The following is a 20,614-nucleotide window of genomic DNA, read 5'->3' on the forward strand; positions in this document are numbered from 1 at the left end:
GACATTGCAGAAGCACCCAATATTTGTGGGACGAGAAATCCCCCAGCTAGTGACAGTCATGGACCACATTTAGAATGCTTTTGTCTTTAAGCACCATTTGTAGCCCGTTTCTGAAAACTCAAGGCCCCAAGAGTAGGACATCAAAAAGATAAATGCTATTTTCATAGCCACCTGCAGCCAGCACAACTTTGCATGGCGACACAAGTTCAGTCCCACTGCACCTAAGTTCAGGACTTTCTGGCTCTGTAGATGTCGAATTGCAGGACCAAGCATAGGCTGAAACTGGTCTATCACAACATAGTCTGCATCTTCATCCTCAACTGCCCATTTAATGGCCTGTATCCCATGTCATGCATCCCATGCGGTGCAGGTAGATCAGGCTCTCTCATTTCCTCGGCAGGTCTCCCAGCATCTTCAACGCTCTCTTATGATAAGGTTTAATCTCTTTCATTAGCTGTATTTTCTGGCTCTTGACTTGAAGGACCAGACGATTCTTCTTGGTTCCTCTTTCAGAATGGTATGCCCAAAGAGGATTTTTGTTCCAGGCACTTCTTTCCCAGTTGCTAAATCCTTAACTTTTCTTAAAGTTATTGTAGAGCTCGCATCAATACTCATTGGCACGCCCTGAAAGCATCCATTGGTGGTTGTAAATTTGATATTCTTCCCAATGACCTTCGTTAGGAAGCTGGTGGGGCACAGGACTGAGCACAGCACACACCGCCGGCAGCAACTGCAAACAACAGAACCCTCCTAAAGGCATTTTATCACAAATCCCCAAGGAGAGTCAAAGGGTGTTGGTGGTTGCAATGCCGGACCTTCCCATCACAGTGGTGGAGATTTATTTTGGTGACAGCATCCAAGTAGACATGTCAGACAGTACTTACCTGTACTGGCAGGACAAAAAAAGGCAGTCTGGAAGCCCCTGTACAAAATCAAACTGGCTCTATTTTACCTGAGTTGTCCCCCCTCCAGTGTGTACTCTGAAGAGTTTTTAGAGCAGCGGGGAACCTGGTCAGTGAGCAGTGAAGAAAGTTGCTTCTGCAAAATGTGGAGAAGATGATGTTCAGCAAAATTCATTGAATAAGGATGAGGGCGATATCTTGCCTCTATAGAGCCAGTTTGTGCAGGGAGAGGTGACTTGCTTCTTTACTTGTGGGGCCCAAACAAACCAATCATTTCAGCCACAGTCGTGTGGCAGACCCTGTCGCTGAAATGATTGGTTTGTTAAAGTGTGCATGTCCTATTTACGCAACATAAGGGTGGGTGGGAGGGCCCATGGACAATTCCATCTTGCACCTTTTTTTGCCATTATGTGTTTTTTGGGGCCTAGTTTTCAAACAGCCAACCTGTCTGCCGCTGCAGTGCCACGTGTTTGAGCCGCCCACTTGTGTGGCTTAGCATAGTTATCCAGCTACTTCGGTGCAACCTTTTTCCCTAAAAACAATATTGAGAGGTGTGAGGTGTTCAGAATAGACTGGAAATGAGTGGAAATGAATGATATTGAGGTTAATAATAGCGTAGGAGCACAAAAAAAAAAAAATCTGCAATTTTAGCAGTCTTTAGACTTTAAAAAAAATTAGAACCCAAAACACGATACACGAAACACGAAACTGGTGGTGTTTTGGAACAGATCTAGATCCAAAACACTGCCCGAGATACAGACCCAAAATGGGTTTCACAGAATACGAAAAGTGCCGGTGCACATCCCTATTTTAAACCTATAGTTCTGATTTACTGTGAACTTAAATATAAAGAAAATATAACATCTGCAAATATACATTTAACTATTTTGAGTTGCACATAGTGGGGCTGATTCAGAGGTGAGCATGGCACAGCTGCACTTATAGGCAAACGCTAGCTTCAACCTTCCCCTTGTGTAGTAGTGTGCAGGTCCTGAGATGCCCACTTTCAGTGCCTGTGCACTGAAAGTGGGCGTCCACCACATCGGCCATTTATACAAACAATTTTTTTGCGTTCACTCCAGGCTACCTCTCAGTCATCGTCAATCAGTCTGACGCTCCGTTCTATGTTGTACAAACCAGTGTCTTTATATTTACACTCAGGGCAACGTATAATTAATCCAGATTTCGAGAATGCACGGTAGCAAGTAATTGCTGAACTACACACACACAGATATCTATATATATATATATATATATATATATATATATATATTCTTTGACAACCTACAGCGTATCAGTCATGTCCTATTATCTGATCTTATGAAAATGTAAATGCAAAGTAATAGAGATTCATCAGAGATTATTAGTTTTCGCTTTTATAGTAAGTAAATTACCGGTAGTTATCAATGTTGGAAGACAATCTAAATGCATAAGACGCAAATAAAAATGAATTGTATCTAAAATAGACACTTCTGAAACAGTGCAGGGGAATTGTAAGTATATGCCTTGTAGTAAGTACAGGTTGAGTATCCCTTATCCAAAATGCTCGGGACCAGGAGAATTTTGGATAACGGATTATTCCGTATTTCGGAATATTTTAATATTTCAATGATGTATTTTGAAGTATCTTGCATTTATGCTGTATAAACACATAATATACACACAAATATATTTTATTACCACATAAAATACACACAAATATATTTTAATTGTTCAAAAAACAAGGTTTCAAAACGTGAAACAAAATTTGTGTACTATCTCAGCACTGAATTTGAATGCCAAGCAATCATTTTCTTGCACATATATAGTGCCAGTTACATATCATGTCCTCAGTAGTGCTGTTACAAATGTCCCCAGTGAGTTTTTAGCAAAAAAAAAAAAAAAATTTCACTTTCTGTAATGTGTGTATTTCGGAATAATTCGGATAACGGATATTCGGATACGGGATACTTGACCTGTAGTACAATATTACGGTACAAGAGTAATTGTGAGGACTTGGAGTCTTTGATGGTAAAGCTCAATTCTCCCACCGGCAGTGCTGCTTAGTGTTGGAACTTGTACTATTCCATTAATGGAACAGTTAATCTCATCCTCCAATGGCTGTATTGTAGTTGTAATATCCTGGCTCTTGCAGCAATTAGCACCAGATCCTTTGGTGACTCTATGCACCTACTAAATGCTTTCAGTGCTCAATTTTCTAATTATGGTCGTAATCCCATTGCTTGTGTTTCCAGCTGTTATTTGACATTCTGATTATGCATGTATTGATTTGTCATGATTGAATCCACACTGTACCATTTGCTCTCTGACCTTGACTTGCTCCTGTTTATGCATTTCTGCTTGACCCTGGATTTGTTGGGTCTAGGGGGCATATACACAGGGCATTTTTAGGCTGTTTTCTAAGCGAAATGCTTAGAAATGAAGCACTGATTGCTCCATGTGTACGCCCTATAGTGATGGTGATGCGTGGTCCCACATGTCATCATCGCCCGGTCAGATATTTAGCATATGCAGTCAAAATGTAGATAGATGGCCTGCATGTGCTAAAGAAATCACTGGTTAGCACAGATCGCTCAGCACACATTACTATGTGTGTATAGGGTGATGTGTGCTAAGCGATGTGTGCTAATTAGATTGCTCAGCACAAAATTTCAGTCCCACATCACCTTGTGTGTACAGGACTTTCGTCATATAAAATATATTACCTATGTAAATTCCCTGCTTTTTTTTATAAGCATCTTCCTCTTATCATAGGACTTGCTTATATGTATGACAGTTTCCATACCTCATACCTACCCTGATAAAACCTAGACCAAAGGATTACCGCATTGATCTATTGTTATAGCAATTGTTATAAGAAATGTAAAAAAATAATAAATATATGGATCAGGTTTGTAAGTAAAGTAAAAAAATCAAGCAACTGGGCCAAACCATGCTGCACTGCAGGTGGGGCAGATGCAATATGCAGAGAGATTTGGTTTGGTGGTTTGGGTTGGGTGTGTTCAAACTGAAATCTTGACTGCAGTGTAAAAATAAAGTACTGTAGTCGCTGTGTACACACGGTGAGATTTGACATTAGATTTGAACTATATAGTCAAAATCGCATGCAGATCGTCTGCAGATCGTATACAGATCGTATGCAGATCGCACAGGTTTTTTACCTTGTGATCCCAATGCGCGCTCCCGTGACAGCACAAATCAAAACCCAGATAGACAGGGCAGCAATGACTATATAGTGCAATCTAATGCAGATTGTATGAATTGTATGTAAATAGTACAGAGATAGCAAAGGTTGCATAACACTCAAATCTTAATAGCAAGGGAATCTCACTGTGTGTACACACCTTAACATTTGTGGGCTACTTGCAAAGCGGACAGTATTTAACCTGAAGAGAAAACATAATCAATCTAAATCTCTCTTTGCAGGTTACATCTGCCCCACCTGCAGTGCAGCATGACTTTGCCCACTTCATTGTTTTTTGCTTACTTACAAACATGAATCAGGTGCCATAGTTACTCTCCATGCAAAAAGATCTGGCACCAAATCAGAGTCCATTGGAGAGATCCCATCCTCTTTTAGGATGACTACATGTTTAATCAAACTTTGGGCAGTATTCAATGAGAAAAGTTCTCCGTGTTTTGTGGAGAATTTGTGCTTTGTTCGCCTTGGACGGAGCATTTTGCTCTCCAAAAGCGAGCAACCCTATTCAATGTGAAATATTCTCCGTCTTTTTAAGTGATTTTCTCCGTCTCTCTCCGTGTAGCAATTCTCCATCTTTTGATGGAGAGCTGGAATGTGAACTTTTGAACGTAAAGGTTTTTTTTTTTAAATTTTGGTGTCAAAAAATCAGGTTTTTTTTCCTGTGAAGGGGCATGTTATTTTTATTCATGTGCGTATAGCACATGAATATATATTTAATTTTTAAAAAAATATTTTTTTACATTTTTTTTTTTTTTACACAGTGCAGCCAGCAGGGGGCCCGAGCGCTCGAGCCGCTCATTAGATATTCATATATTCACTGCACCCGAACGTAACTATGCACGAACGGTGCAGTGAATACTGGGTCCCCCGCTGGCTATAGGGGGGTGCAGCCTGAGTCCTGGAGAGCCCCCCTCCCCTCCACAGTCCTCTGGAGCAGCCAGGGAGACTTTAATCTCTCTGGCTGCTTCCGGCTCCCTGAAAGCTCCCTGCTCCCTGCAGGGGTTAAGACTCGCCGCGAGTGGCGGCGAGTCTTAACCACATTGAATAGAGGGAGCAGGAGTGGCAGCAAGCCCTCCGGAACACGGAGAGTGCATGGAGAGCGAAATAAAACGCTCTCCATGCACGGAGAACTTTTTCATTGAATTCTGCCCTTTGTCTTATTTCCCAATGATCTGGTTTATCGTCTTTTAAGAGTACAGTATATGCCTCTGTTTCCGAGGCTTCAAAATGTCTGCCCTTTCCAAGTTTTCTAACATAACTGTCCTGTCTGAAATATTTTAAACAGCTAGAATGCTTGAACAATTTTGGATGGCAGCCCTGGGTGAATCCATATATCACATGGTTTCTACACTACCCAGCACTGAACTCTGTCAGTCTACTAATGTTCAGTGTAGCAGAGCAGCAGATTACAATGTAATAATGGTTTCACTGCAGAAAATGTAGTCACTGATACGAAGACACGGTATTTACATTGAAGATCGCATAATACTTAACAAAGATGAACTTTGTGGCATGATAAACTATGAGGCAATTGTATAATCATACGTCCAAAATGTGTATCAGTGGAGATACTGTTGATTCAAATAAAAGAGGAGCTATTCAGGAGACAAATCTGTGTAGGTAATTACAGTATATCGTTGCATCCAGTGGCAGGCTCCAGAGGTGGGGCTGCAGCAAAGTTCAAAATTCAAATAGGGGACCCTCACCAACTGTCATTTCAAAATGACTTACTGGCAGTTAGTGAGGCTCCCCTATTTGAAGTTTGAAGTGTGCTGCAGCCCCTCCTCTGTAGTATAAACGTCAATGGGACTATAAATTCTTCCTGCTAATGGCCGTATTAGTAAGCTGGCTGCAGAAGAACATTTGCTATGTATGAGTAAGTAATAGTATATGAATACTGTATGAAACAATAAAATACAGGTGGCCTTCAGATCTCGCCATTTTCCTTCACTTAGGGCCAGATTCTCTAAGCTTCAAAAGTGAAAAAATGGAGAGTGATAAACAGCCAGCCAATCAGCTCCTACCTGCCATGTCACAGACTGTGTTTGAAAAATGTCAGGCAGGAGCTGATTGGCTGGTTGTTTATCACTCTCTATTTTATAACTTTTGAAGCTTAGAGAATCTGGCCCTAAGTCACTAAAACTCATTGCAGAGAAATACACAATATCATGGGAATACATACTGTAATGTGGTGCATAACATTACAGCACAGTATATCGCACATGGTAAGAGCACAGAATCTACCAAGGTTTTATCACATGAAGTTCAAAACAGCGTGCATGGCTTCACAGACACCCATGCATGGTATCCAATGATGGCCATTGGCGGGTACAGACCTTATAGTAGCAAAGGAGCAACTGCTAAACAAAGTGTATAGTGTCCCATGGAAGTCAGTAAAGACAACTGATGCTTCTTCAGCCAATAGTTTTAAAACGGCAATTAATTAAATATAAAACACACATGGTTCTGAATATAATATTCAAATTAAGCTGGGTGTGGATTATTAGATAGACTGTATGAGTACATGTTACCTACTAACACTGGACGTCTTCAAACCGGGACAGCGTGTGAGAAGAGCCGTGTTCACATCATAACTGGCAGTGTGGTCAGACTCACGGGACATGCAGAACATTTCTGAGGCACAAGGCCCCAACTCACCCCCAAAACACATTAATTACCACAAAAACCATGGCAGCTGCCCGCTGCATCATTCCTGCTATGTAGCCCAGTAGTGAAAGGAAAATACCTCCCAATCTTCCGATCCATGGGTCAAAAATGCCCAGAGACAGTGACAGTAAGGAGCATATGGTATCACACAGTAGTAAAATGTGCGTGGTACCACAGTAAAGGAACTTACAGTAAGCAACTCCTGAACCCAGTCATTAAATCAACTTCCTTTAATTGATGTTTCTACTTGCAAAGCATTTACTGATGTACACAAGCTACTCGCTGCCGAGTTCTGCGCAATATTTCAGCCAATGGCCTTTTAGCATCGTTATGGTATAGTACAGTATGTCATTAGATTTCTTATTGAATTTGATAAAAGTGCATATATGAATGTACAATGGAATTACAGAATTGCAGATCTGTGTCTAACAATCCCCAAGTCACAACTTCAGTAGCAATGCACTTGAGACTCCATGAAAAGGCTTTGTAACAAGCAAAGTCTAACTAATAGTACAAGGTGATATCTGAAAACAAAAAATATTCAGTTCAGCAGAGGTTACATAACCTTGTCTGAGAATAAATACAGAATAAATGAGTAAATTACTTCTTAGAAAATTACATCTGCTGAGGAATTGCTGCACTTATGGGAGAGGTGGGTCGCTAGTGAAAATCCAAAGACTCTTGAAAGGCTAGTGACGTTGAAAGTGGGAATACAATTACAATTTCACACATGAAAAAAAAAAACCTAATTATATGCAGTTGTTGCTATTATCACTCAGAAAATAAACAAAGCAGTATCAACAATGTCTTTGCAGAACTTAATTCACGTTTCAATAAAAGATGATTGTTACACATTTTTATATATGAAACTGCAAAACACTTTACTTTGCATGGGGAATCAGTCTTCTTTGTCCCTTTGTAGAATATCTAGTGCAAGGTATAAACAGAAAACCACTCATTTATGGAAATAGTTTCTTTATGTAAGCAGGGCCACCTCCAATGACACTTCTGCTGTGACCAAACATAGGCGACACCCAACAGCCGATGCTGGAGTCCCAGTCTGCTCAGGAATATTGGCAGCTGCAGTGCTGACAGTCCTAATTTTGGGCCATGGCAGTGGGGCAGGCGGCAGCTGCTGAGCGAGTGGCAGCGGGTCTGGGCAGCAGCTGCTGAACGCACGGCACCAAGTTTGCAGTTGGTCAGTCTTTTGACAGGTATTTGTTTTAATTCTTCTGGCCCCGCCACTGCAGCAGCTCCACAGTTGTCTTTACATGAGATAAATCCCATGTGATTTATCGCATGTAAAATATGGCACATAAAGTGCCAAATCATATGTGAGCCCTCCCGGGGAGCTACCGAGGGAACTCAAGGGAAATTAGGTCCGACTTGTCCTCAGGAGAAGTCGGCCTAATGTATGGGGGCCTATAAACCCTACAAAAATTCTGTAGTTATATTTGTAGCTAAGGGGGATATCCATTAAAATTTGATAAGAGATAAACTGAATAGAGATTAAGTAACCACCAATCAATTTCTGTCATTTTACAGGTGGTTACTGAAAAGAGAAATGAGCTGATTGGTTGGTACTCTGGTGGAGAGACACTATCTCTATGCAAGCTGGTATCCAGTGGTCAACAGTCGATAGGGTGACACCATATGGTCAACATGGTCAAACGACTGACATAAGCAATAGATTGACATGGCAATGGTGGATGCATGAATAGGTTAACATGAGATTGTGATTTAATTCTCATATTTTTGTAATTTTTAGAACCTTATAATTCCCAACTGGAGTCCACATGGATGCTAAAGTGTGCAGATCACGGCGGTGAGGCACCTGGCCTGAACCACAAAGCCATACGATGGTGACGTGGTACACTAATTGGGGAGTAAACGTGCTCAGGTGTCGACACTGACACCTAAACAAAAAAGTGGAAAACACACGTTTTCATGGTCAACCTTTTCAGTGCCGACCTTTGCTTATGACAATCTTGTGCAAGTCAACCTTTTGGTATCGACTTAGACAGCCGATCTAAACATTGTCTACCTAATACTGTGTGTAACACCCAGATTTATTACAGGGAGGGCGATGCTATACAAACTTTCCTATAACGAATCCTATAAAAGTAAAAAAAAAAAATGAAATGCAGTAGACGATGGTGTCAAATAACCCACTTTGAATAAACTTGATGCTAAATGTATGTGTCACAGATCTCTTAAATGTATAGTGAATGTAATCACTGTTCCTGAAGCAGAGTGCTTCTCCTTTCATTTTCCTAAGGGCTTTTTTGAGGGGCTTATGGCAAATCCCAGATGAGTGAGTTCAAATAATTCCCATGGTTACAAAGATCACAGTCACTTAGAAATTTACGTTCTAGAATCTGATGAAACTCCAGACTGACCTTCTCTGGCTACTTGTAATCAGCATTTATAGATTAAAAAAAAAAAAAGTATTACATACAGTATTAAAAGAATATTGAAGATGATATTTAACATGAAAGACCATATAGCCAAAAGAACACGAGTGTCTTATTATTGTTCTTCAGCAAAAACTCTGCTTATAATCTTTTGTATTACAACATCTCTTCCTGTTTTTCATAGACAGGATAGCATCATTGAACTATATTGGTCCTATGCCATACACTATTAAACAAGTTTGCGGTAAAAACCAGGCTTAATCAAATTGTACTGTTATGGGCATCTGTTTATTGAAACATTGGTCATGCTGTCGGACTACAAGTGTTTTTTATTATATAAGATATTATGTTACTATTTTTTTTACACCAAATTATCAGCCCGCTACCCACATCCCAAGTCCTGTATTTGGGAAACCAGGACTGTCTCAAAGAGCCCAGGGCTGGTTATGTTCAGTGGGGGACTTTTGCTAAAAATGTGCACATTCCCATTACAAAAAAAGTTGTCAGAAATTGGTCAAAATTGCACCCTATTACATTTCACCCATAGTGTTTCTCTACCCTAATCTACTTGAGACAGGGGTCTGTCAGATGTCAGAATATGTACAAATAACAGTTTTGTATGGTGCATATTCTTACTAATATGTCATTGTTCACATAACATGTTAAGCTGGCCCCAAATGTCAGAGTCCTTAGTTCTAAATCATAGCCCACTGCAGCTATGACAAAAAAGTATTATAACTTTTTATGACCCCCATAAAATGTAACCACATATCCTGCATATTTGTTGGTAATCAGATGCTGTGTTTTTAAATTCCATATTCTCCTTTTCTGATGTATCCAAGTGGAATACTGTATAATGTGTTTAAACCTTTTTCTCAGTGCATACAGTTGCTTTAAGCATGATCTGTATATAGGTCCACAAAACCGAATTAGTATCTACACAATAAGTGGCACAGCAATAGCCTGCTGTGTGACAGGCCATGTAAACATTATATAACACGTACTGTAGACTTCCAAATCTCTGTACAATTCTTGGAAGCCAATATTACATCAGGAATTGCTCAATCCCCTTATGTCTCCACACAAATAGAGTCATATAATTAAGATTGGTCATTTTTTTCCCTTTTTGCTTATACAGTAGGAAAGTATTTGTCTAAAAGACTATCTTTGTATGTTATTTCTAGTCATTGCTTTTGTATATACTGTAAGTATTGTGTGTTTTTTTCTCATATCAAACTTCATTTAATAAGACTGACCTCTGTGATTCTTATCAGAGCCATTCCTGTACTTCAGGCTATGTTTTGGATAACGATAAATGAGACTTAGCTGTAGTAAAGAAGAACTTTAGGTTTTCTATTTGGAGTATGATGTTCCTGAAACAACCTTAAATGACGGCAGCCCACTTAATGGTGAGTGAAAGAACTATTGGGGAGTGTAATCATTCCTGTAGACAGAACAAGCATTTTTTTTGTTTAATGAACTCTTTGTCAGATCTAGGCTCAAGTGATCGCTGATCTCCACAAAGTCATGGAAAGCCGTTACAGATTCAGGGGTAGATGCATGAACTAGTAGTGATAAGGGAGGAGAAGTGATAAAGTGCCTGGTCACCTGCTAATCAGCTCCTGACTGTTAAGTTACAGGCTGGGTTTAAAAAGGGACAGTAAGGAGCTGATTGGCCGGTGATGAAGTACCAGGCACTTTATCACTTCTCCTCCCTTATCCCTGCTTTATACATCTACCCCTGAATTATCTTACAACCGGGTCCATGACACTTAAGGTGCCCATAGACGGTCCGATCCCGGACTGTCCGTTCTGTACTATGAGATGCGCGCTCCCGCGCATCTCATCGTACGGTACAAAAAGTATGAAGTATTATTTTATAGATGGAAATCTATTGTAAAACTATTTTTCTTAAGGCCAGATGTCAACAGACTGTTGCTTCCCATTCATTTCCCTTTGTCTAATTTATATTACCAGCAAATTATACCAACAGGTGCTATAAAATCAGTGCTATCCACAATAAAAGAAATATAACTCATTATGTTGTCGCAGTCCAATACATATTTTACTTTACAAGATCCCATGTTATCTGACTTCTATGTGATTTAAAGTTACGATAAATCTAAACTGTGTCTCATCCAAGAAAAACTAAGTAAGAAATGTGCGATAATATATAAATAATTTAAAAGTATTAAATTTTTACAGCTATCCTGCATACAGAACAGGGGTACAAGATATTCAAGAAGCAAGGGGGATTACCAAATGAGCCAAGATCCCCTACAAACTATAAGTGCTTATCATCATTTTCAGCTACTTTAATATGCTGTGCATTTAAAATCTAGACCCTTTAAAGTTTTCTTCCAGTGCAAACCCCTCTTTTAATTTATGGTCTAGAAAAAAAAAAGTTTACTTAGCCTTCAGTTGTTTTTTTTATCTCCAAGAATTTTTCTTGCAGATACGCTGAAAATTATTTTACAATTTGAATAAAAGTTCTTTTTTTGTAAAAGAAATTCTCAATTTCTAAAACATTTATTACACTTTTTACTGAGTAACTAGTTTAATTAACATACAGACTCTAACAATACATTGGGGCATTCAATGCTTCAATTACTTCTGTCTGACTTACTAGACTCTTTCAATTGCACTTAAACAACACACAAAAAAACAAAAGTTTGTGCCCGTTGGGAATTCCTAAATAATTTGCAGTCTGACAGTTACAGCAATGAGAATCACACCTAAGAAATCCATAAAGCACCGTGATTGAGTGTCCAGTTCTCAATGTAATCCCACGTGTGCCCACTATTATTCATTATGTCTGCACAACACACTCACATGGGAAACGACTCACTAACAAACTATTTACGGAAATAAGCCAATGCTGATTTTGTGTATAACGTTTAACAGATTTATATGCAAATCCAAAATGCAATGCAATGCAAGCTATAAACATTTTGATGGACAGTTACTATGTTTATGGGATTTTGTGTTTGCCATATTTTGGCATCATCCAGTCTTTTACTCCCTGGCTTCTGGTTGAAAGGCTTATTGCACAATTTCTCAAATTTCTCCATTACAGTCCAGGTTTTACGAATATCCATGCTTGAGCACAGGTGACTTCCTTGGCTAATTTGATTGAACTACCTGGACTCAAACATAGGTATCTTTATAACCTGAACTGTAATGGTGGAGTTTGAAGCTTTTAAAATCAAGGGCCTGGTCCAGATTTAGGAACCAATGATATGAAAGAAACAATTTGCATATCAGCAATACCATGTTGCACTGCAGACATGGTAGATGTAAATTGTGCGTAGCAACACCCAATGCTGAACAGTAACTCAAAATAGGCACTGAGACATAGGGAGTGAGAATGATTGGCATACGTTTGATTTCTGGTTAGCCTATGAGAGGTGGGGTGTCTGGCTGTCTACATTGGCTATATAAGAAGATTTTACTAATTTTCTTTCCTAGGGCAGCTGCTAGCCTTTTCCTATACTTTAAGAATAGTCATCACTTTTAATTAAGGTGCTTGGAATTTTATGTTACTGGGGTTTTTCATTAGCGAAGTACCTGCCATTCATGTGATCAGGAACACAGCTAAGACAAGAACACATGTCTGTCACATTTAATGTATATGTAGATCTTAAAGCCTAAGGCGTTCCGGAATGAATCTCCAGCTGGCATTCTATATTTAGCAGATTAGATTGATTTTTGCTATGCTCTCAGAATGCAGAGGCAGTTGTGTGTTCTTTTGCTACCTCCCTTGAGGTGCTGTTTGATCTTGTGTGAAAATAACAGCTTGTCATCATTAGGATCACCGCAAATGTGTGATATCTGAGCTATATGTATAACACAATAAATACCTTCCTGCACAAACCAATAAACCAAATGAATCATGTCATGTTGCTGCACACTGAAATGTTCTTTGCAATTTTACAGGAAAATATTAAGTTACTCAATGTAGATTTATAGCCTGAACTCTGATACTCTGAACAGCTATACGTTACTCTGCAATGACCTTACATAGTTATTGGATTTATCCAGTCATATGAAAGCATGACACAGGCAACTAGAAAAGTGACAACAATGACAACTCACTGTATAATAGGTATTCCCAAAGGATCTCATTCTGCCAAGCAGATGATCAATCTTGCTTGTTAACGGTAAGCAATCAGAATGTCTGTAATGCAGGCTGGCTGCTTATAGGAAGACCAGTCATGTGGGGGTTAAGATTTACACATATGAATCACGGGATTATATATTTTCACAATGATATATATATATATATATATATATGTGTGTGTGTGTGTGTGTGTGTGTGTGTGTAAGTAAATAGGCGTCGCTCTGGGACTTGTTGGATGCAAAAAGGCTTTTAAAGGTATCTACGTTGTTTCGGGTTATACAATTACTATTTCTTAAGGCACCCATACACGGTACAATTTAACAGGTGCGATGCGAGCTCCCATGCACATAACATCGTACAGCACAAAAAGTATGTGCTGCACATACTTTGTGTACTAGATTGCATCTCATTGCATTGCAAAACCTTTGCGATGCAATGCGATGTAGTCCAAATTGTATACAATAATTGTACCGTGTATGGGCACCTTTAATATATTATGGTTCCAAGAACACGTTCTACAAACATAGCTACTAGATCTGTGTGGGCTTTTTTCAGACAGCAACATAGCTGTTAATAGGTTATTGATTTACAGAATCTATATAGAGGTGAAGCTGACAGTTTGATGCCAAAAAGAAGGAATGAAATTCATATTACATGTTAAAAACAGGGAGTAAATTATAACATTGTTCTGTATCAGGAAACCTTTCATTCCTCCAAAATGAATATAGCAACCTATGAGGCCGCCATAGTCGTAATGAGCACAAGGGGTGCTGTAAGAAAATGCAGCAAGAGAGACTAATACTTCTTCCCAGGTGGTTTCTTTTTCCACTTTCCTAAATCCCAGGTTGATGCGCATTCATGTGCAAATACCCAGGATTTTAAAGGCAGTGGAAAAGGTGTATTTAGAACAAAAAAGTCCCTAATTCAGAGCTGCACACTAATGCATTCATAGCTGTGATCCTGTAAGCGACATGCAAGACTATTCATGGCTTTCTACGGAGATGCTCACCGGCAGCTCACATCCAGGGTGGAAATCCTTAATCACGCAGAATGAACGTAAGACTTGAGATGCTAGCACCATGTTGTGTACAGGATCGCAGCTGTAGGCTATAGCATGCCCTAAAAATAGTTGAGAAACAACTTTGCTTTTTCCACCACTTCCTATGACCTCCCCCAAATAGTCAATCATTTTTCTGATAAATCCTCATTGTAAGCTCTATGGGCAAGGTACCTTGGTGCACATACAGTGCGACCGTGACATATGTGCAGTCACAGTTACATAATTTGTGCCTCCATGCAACAGCATATAAAAGACAAACTACAGTATGTATCACATTTTTTTGCAACTGTCAACATTAACTGTATACTAGACCCATAGGTATCAATGTACTTCCTTTTAGAGATGTATCATTACAAAAATAGAAGGTCAGACACGGTAAAAGACCATAATATTCCAGCAACAGCTTACTGGGGCCCAGGTAATATATAGAAGCCACAGCCCAGGCCAATGTACATGAGAAGATATAGACTCAACACCGTAATATGATTACTAGACCATGTTTAGAGCACAATTCTACTGTATTTTAAAACCTTCTTAATAGCTAGTGACTTGCATACCATACAGAACAATCGAAATACAGGTTGAGTATCCCTTATCCAAAATGCTCGGGACCAGGAGAATTTTGGATAACGGATTATTCCGTATTTCGGAATATTTTAATATTTCAATGATGTATTTTGAAGTATCTTGCATTTATGCTGTATAAACACAAATATATTTTATTACCACATAAAATACACACAAATATATTTTATTTGTTCAAAAAACAAGGGCCCTTATTCTGAACTGAGCGGTACGGCCCGCGTGCGGCCGTACCGCCGATGTTTTCACTCTGCACATGCGCAGAGGTCAATCTGCGCATGTGCAGGCGAAATCGCCGCACATAAAGTTTCTACGCCGCAAAGGGGGCGTATAGGGGCGTGAGGGGCTTCATACCCTCATTTCCCTATGCATACGCCCCGCGTTTCATGGGCGTTCCCATGCAAACGCGGGGCGTATGCATGGTAATGAGGCTATGACGCCAGTGATGGGGGCGGAAAGCTGACATCGCCGGATGTCAGTTCTCCGCCCCCATACAAGCTTTCACACGGACGATTGTCCGTGTGGTCTCAGCTTGCGGGAGCTGGTGGGGCGTGCGGCCCTGCCTTCGATGGTCGCAGACCATCGAATGCAGGGGGCAGCTCCCACCATGGTGGAGGCGTACGCCCCACCATTTTCATGCGGATCGCCAGCCGTCCGTGTACGGACGGCCGTGGCGATCCGTATTGTGGGCGGGGATTGGTTTGTGCGGCCGGAGCACCGTATGCGGCTCCGGCCGCACAGATCTGAATAAGGGCCAAGGTTTCAAAACGTGAAACAAAATGTGTGTACTATCTCAGCACTGAATTTGAATGCCAAGCAATCATTGTCTTGCACATATATAGTGGCAGTTACATATCCTGTCCCCAGTGATGCTGTTACAAATGTCCCCAGTGAGTTTTTAGCAAAAAAAAATTTTTTTTTCACTTTCTGGAATGTATGGTTTTCGGAATAATTCGGATAACGGATATTCGGATACGGGATATTCGACCTGTATATGATAAAAGCCTAACTTGTCCTATGTCCTTGATTTTAACAGCATGTTCTCAATATTTCCCTGCAGCATGGTGCTGCACTATGCACTTAAGTAGCGCTACATGGCAATTAAATGAAACTATAGCTAGTGTTAGTACACGTGAATGATGGTGGCAACACTGAAATGGAAACTAGTAAGTGGAAGCTTGTCAGTGCACGGTGTATTAAAGGGCCACTTGTTTACAAAATGTTTGGCTCATCAACATCAAAGTTTGTTCCAGGCTTTAGAAATGTTCAATGAATGAGTACAAACCCTAAGGACTGAAATGACTTTGCAGCAGGCCAAATGAAAGGAATGAAACAAGACAAGGGGTTTATATTAGGAAGAAAATTAAATATGTGCATATTTCTGAAAATGAAATGGCAAATATGAAAGCTTCATCCAGTATATTGCAATGGCAGGTTCTGTGCAGAACAATGAACCATTTGTATCCAAAACCAGAACAGCTGTCATCAAAATACGCTACAACCTTTCTTTCTCTACTCAAGAGGTTAGTAAAATGCTGGCAGACCATATCATTGTTGGTTTCATAAGAAATAAAGAGGCCAGAACGTATCATTTCTGGGCTCATTTTCACACCAAAAACATCTGTACCTGAATAACTGTAGTTATATATGTTCATTTAAGGACTATTTATTACCTTCCATAGCATACTTCATATCCTGGGCAAATAGGCTCCACATCACTTCTGCACTCAGTTTACCCATATTGAGCTCCTGTGGGAACCTGGAATAGAGAGACTGTCATTAGTCTTTTCCTAGGACATTCCATCTGACACTGCAGGAACAGTAATAGAAGTTACTGTACTAACAGCAGTACATGACACTCACCGCATGTACTGTACTCACGCCAACATCATGATACATAAACAGTACTTGATACAACAAAATGTGAAATCAAGACTATGGGCGAGATTTTATTTATTTATTTACAGTTTCTTATATAGCGCAGCAGATTCCGCTGCCTTTGCAATTGTAGACAGTGATAAAACAAACTGGGTAACAACAGACAGACTTGGGGGTAAGAGGGCCCTGCTGCAAGCTTACAATCTATAGGGATAAAGGAGGGAAACACAAGGACAGGCGAGGTGTACTAAGCCTTCAAAAGTGATCAAATGGAAAGTGATAAACCACCAGCCAATCAGCCCCTACCTGTCATTTTTTACACACAGTCTGTAACATTGCAGTTAGCAGCTGATTGGCTGGTGGTTTGTCACTCTCTATTTTATCACTTTTCAAGCTCAGTTCATACAGTACGAAAATATGGTCAAGCAGCAGGAGGCCTCAAGTACATAGATGCTTCATGCATGCTTACGTGATCCGCGTGAAGACGCAGCATAAGATCATTGGTGTGAACACTGGCCATCTCAGTAACCCTCACATTCACTCAGGATGTTGGGACTGTTCATTTTGCTGGAACACAGCCAGTGGCCTAGAGAATCCCAGAAAATAGGGAGAGGGAGATTGTACTAAACTTGGACCACCCCCATCCCCAAACGCCGGCAGCCTGTCAAGCAGGCTGCTGCTTGGGGGGTACTGTATGTGAGGACCAAGACATATTCTGTAAATGCACACCCACCCCACCATTGGAGATATACAGAAACCATCACTGAATCAGGCCCACAGTGTAAAAGCACTATGCAGTACCAAGGCTATAATGAAGAGTCTGGCGCAAAGATCAGGGGCAACACAACTGCTACCCTGTTGGCACCTGTATTCAGTTTGTACGGTAACTGGAATCAGTATCGGCTTAGGCTCTGGGCAAAACAATGGGGCCCCTACAAATCAATTCATGGAAATAAATTAAAAACAAAAACATTTATATAAAACGTACCCTTCCTGTGGTTCTGGGCCATCTCTCCACATGCTTCCATACATAGCTCCACATAGCTCCAGCCATCTACCTGTCAGCATCTTGGAGGCATTTACAGTCTGAATGCACGCTGAGATGCAGCAATCCCAAACCTGCCTACCAAGAAGATCTGAAGAAACCAGCTTTGGGGCTAATGCCGCCTGGCCCTGCCATCACCTGCTTGAAGGCTCCTAGAATCGCAAGGCTGCCCAATGATCCTATATGTTAAGATGGCTCTGACTGGAATGGCACCCTGCAGCCCAGTAAGCCATGTATGTGTCCCTCTGGATGTACGCAATGCGCAGTTTTATCATATCAGACTTCTTGAAGTGGGGGGCAGTGGTGCCAACCTAGGGCACAGAGGGGCCCCACTAGACCTGATTCACAATTGATCACTGTTGCGTGAATTCACAATCTGTTTGATAATCGACTGTCTGTGCATGTGTACAGACTGCAGCGCACATGCAAGCCACAAAATAGTGACAAAAATAGTGAAAATTTGGAATACACTTGCAGATTTGCACAGTTTTCTTTCTGCCTGCGCTGCAACTAACCACTTGCAGTCATTTCCAACTTTGCAGATCAGCGATCAACTCTGAATCAGGCCCGTAGCCCATTTAGAATGGTTATTCAAAAGAGAAACATCAGAATCGTCTCACGTGAACTTGTCCCCGCTGGTAGAATGGCCACTGCTCTCTGGTCTCTGTGACATTGGGGGTTATTTTGGTTCACTCTTTCTGACAAATTCCTTCTTAGATGACAAAACCATGTGCACTGTAGGTAGGTTCCTGTGCTAAAGGTGCCACTCACCAACTCCAGCTTTATATTTACAACCTGATCACATATACACTGTATGGCAAAGATACAATGGCACAAAGCAACTGATCAATTTAGAGTTAAACAATGTTAGTATAGAATATATATGGTTGTGGTATGTATGGTCGTCATTGCCTAGGTCAACATTTACTAGGTCAACCACTAATAGTCGTCAGTGATTAGGTCAACACCTAAAAATATACATATACTAGGTCGATGTTGACATAAGGTCGACACAAGCAAAGTGCTGACATGAACGTGGTCAACACATAAGACAGTCAACACACGTTTTCACATTATGGTTGTCTATGTCGACATATGTCAACATGGACAAGTATAAGTGTACCGCTGCACTCTCCATGCTTCTGGCATGGTTTCTCCCTGCGCTCGGCACACTATGATGTTCTCCCCCTATGCCCACTGGGATGATAAAGTATGAACAATTTGGTTTTAAAAACAAAAAACAAAAAAACTCATGAAAAAATCATGTTGACCTTTTCGTGTGTCACCATTTTGCTTGTGTCAACCATTTGTCAATGGCAACCTAGTTTATGTCGACCATTCTTAGTTGTCGACCTAATCACTAGGTTCACCATTAGTGGTGAACCTAATGACTGCCATCCGAATACAAATATATATGGTTGACTTTCTTGCTTCAATCCTGTATGCAAGCCCCAGCATTGGTTACTGTATATACAGGTTGAGTATCCCGTATCCAAAATGCTCGGGACCAGGAGGATAACGGATTATTCCGTATTTTGGAATATTTTAATATTTCAATTATGTATTTTGAAGTATCTTGCATTTATGCTGTATAAACACATCAAACACATGAAATGCACACATATATATTTTATTTGTTCAAAAAACAAGGTTTCAAAACATGAAACAAAATTTGTGTACTATCTCAGATATTGAATTTGAATGCCAAACAATCATTGTCTTGTACATATATAGTGCTAGTTACATATCACGTCCCCAGTAGTGCTGTTACATATATCCCCAGTTTTTCACTTTCTGGAATGTATGGTTTTCAGAATAATTCGGATAACGGATATTCGTATACGGGATACTCAACCTGTACTGTATGATTTTATATATATATATATATATATATATATATATATATATATATATATATATATATATACTGTCATTAAATTGCCCTGATGTTTGGCACTGCCGAACCTTTGGCTGTATTATCTTACTACACAAATAGCTCACTTAAAGAGCCTGATTCAAGGGGAGCCCAGAGATGACAGCATGGTAGAACTGGTTAAAATTCTGTCCACAGGGCATACACCTCTGCAGTTACTGTTGAGTGGAAATATGAGCCACCAATAGTTAAGCAGATGATTTTAGTGTGGAAGCAGGCGGAGGGACTATTGGGGAGCCAGGGCATAGACCCAGAAACACCTCTTAATAACGCTAAAGTTCTAACACAATTAACCCCTTCCCGACATTTGACGTACATTTACGTCATGGTCGGGAAGCACTTCCCGACACATGGCGTAAATGTACGTCATGGATTTAAACTGTCACCGCGTCTATAGACGCGGTGACAGTTTCAACATGTCTGCTGTCCCTGACAGCAGACATGTCCGTGCATGCCCAGGGGGGGCTGCGATGCCGCCCCCCCGTCGGCGATCGCTGTGATTGGCTGTTCAGTGTGAACAGCCATTCACAGCGTTTTCCTGTGTCACCGGCGAATAACGTTCGCCGGTGACACGGGATCAGAGGTGATTGGTGCTGTAAAGTACAGCACCAATCACCGCGGGGTGTAAGGGTGACACTGGTGTCACCCCACCTCACCCCGCCCGCCCCCAAAGGCCGTGATTGGTCCGTCGGACCGACGGACCAATCACAGCCAAGGAGGGGGATTTAAACTAACGGTGACTGCACTGCAGACGCCATTCCGGTCTGGAATAGCGTGCAGTGCGGTCACCGTACCCCCCTGCCGCCATACT

General features: G+C 40.6%; 1 protein-coding gene across 1 annotated transcript in view; it reads right to left on the reverse strand.

The window, feature by feature from the left end:
- UNC13C (unc-13 homolog C) overlaps window positions 1-20,614 on the reverse strand; it is a 536,500-nt gene that overhangs the window by 168,796 nt on the left and 347,090 nt on the right. The window contains exon 20 of the mRNA XM_083183881.1: window positions 16,621-16,706. Within this exon, the coding sequence (XP_083040007.1) occupies window positions 16,621-16,706 (86 nt within the window). The remainder of the gene's footprint in view (window positions 1-16,620; window positions 16,707-20,614) is intronic.

The sequence above is a fragment of the Crinia signifera genome, chromosome 4, assembly GCF_055691185.1.
Source record: "Crinia signifera chromosome 4, ASM5569118v1, whole genome shotgun sequence".
NCBI lineage: Eukaryota > Metazoa > Chordata > Amphibia > Anura > Myobatrachidae > Crinia > Crinia signifera.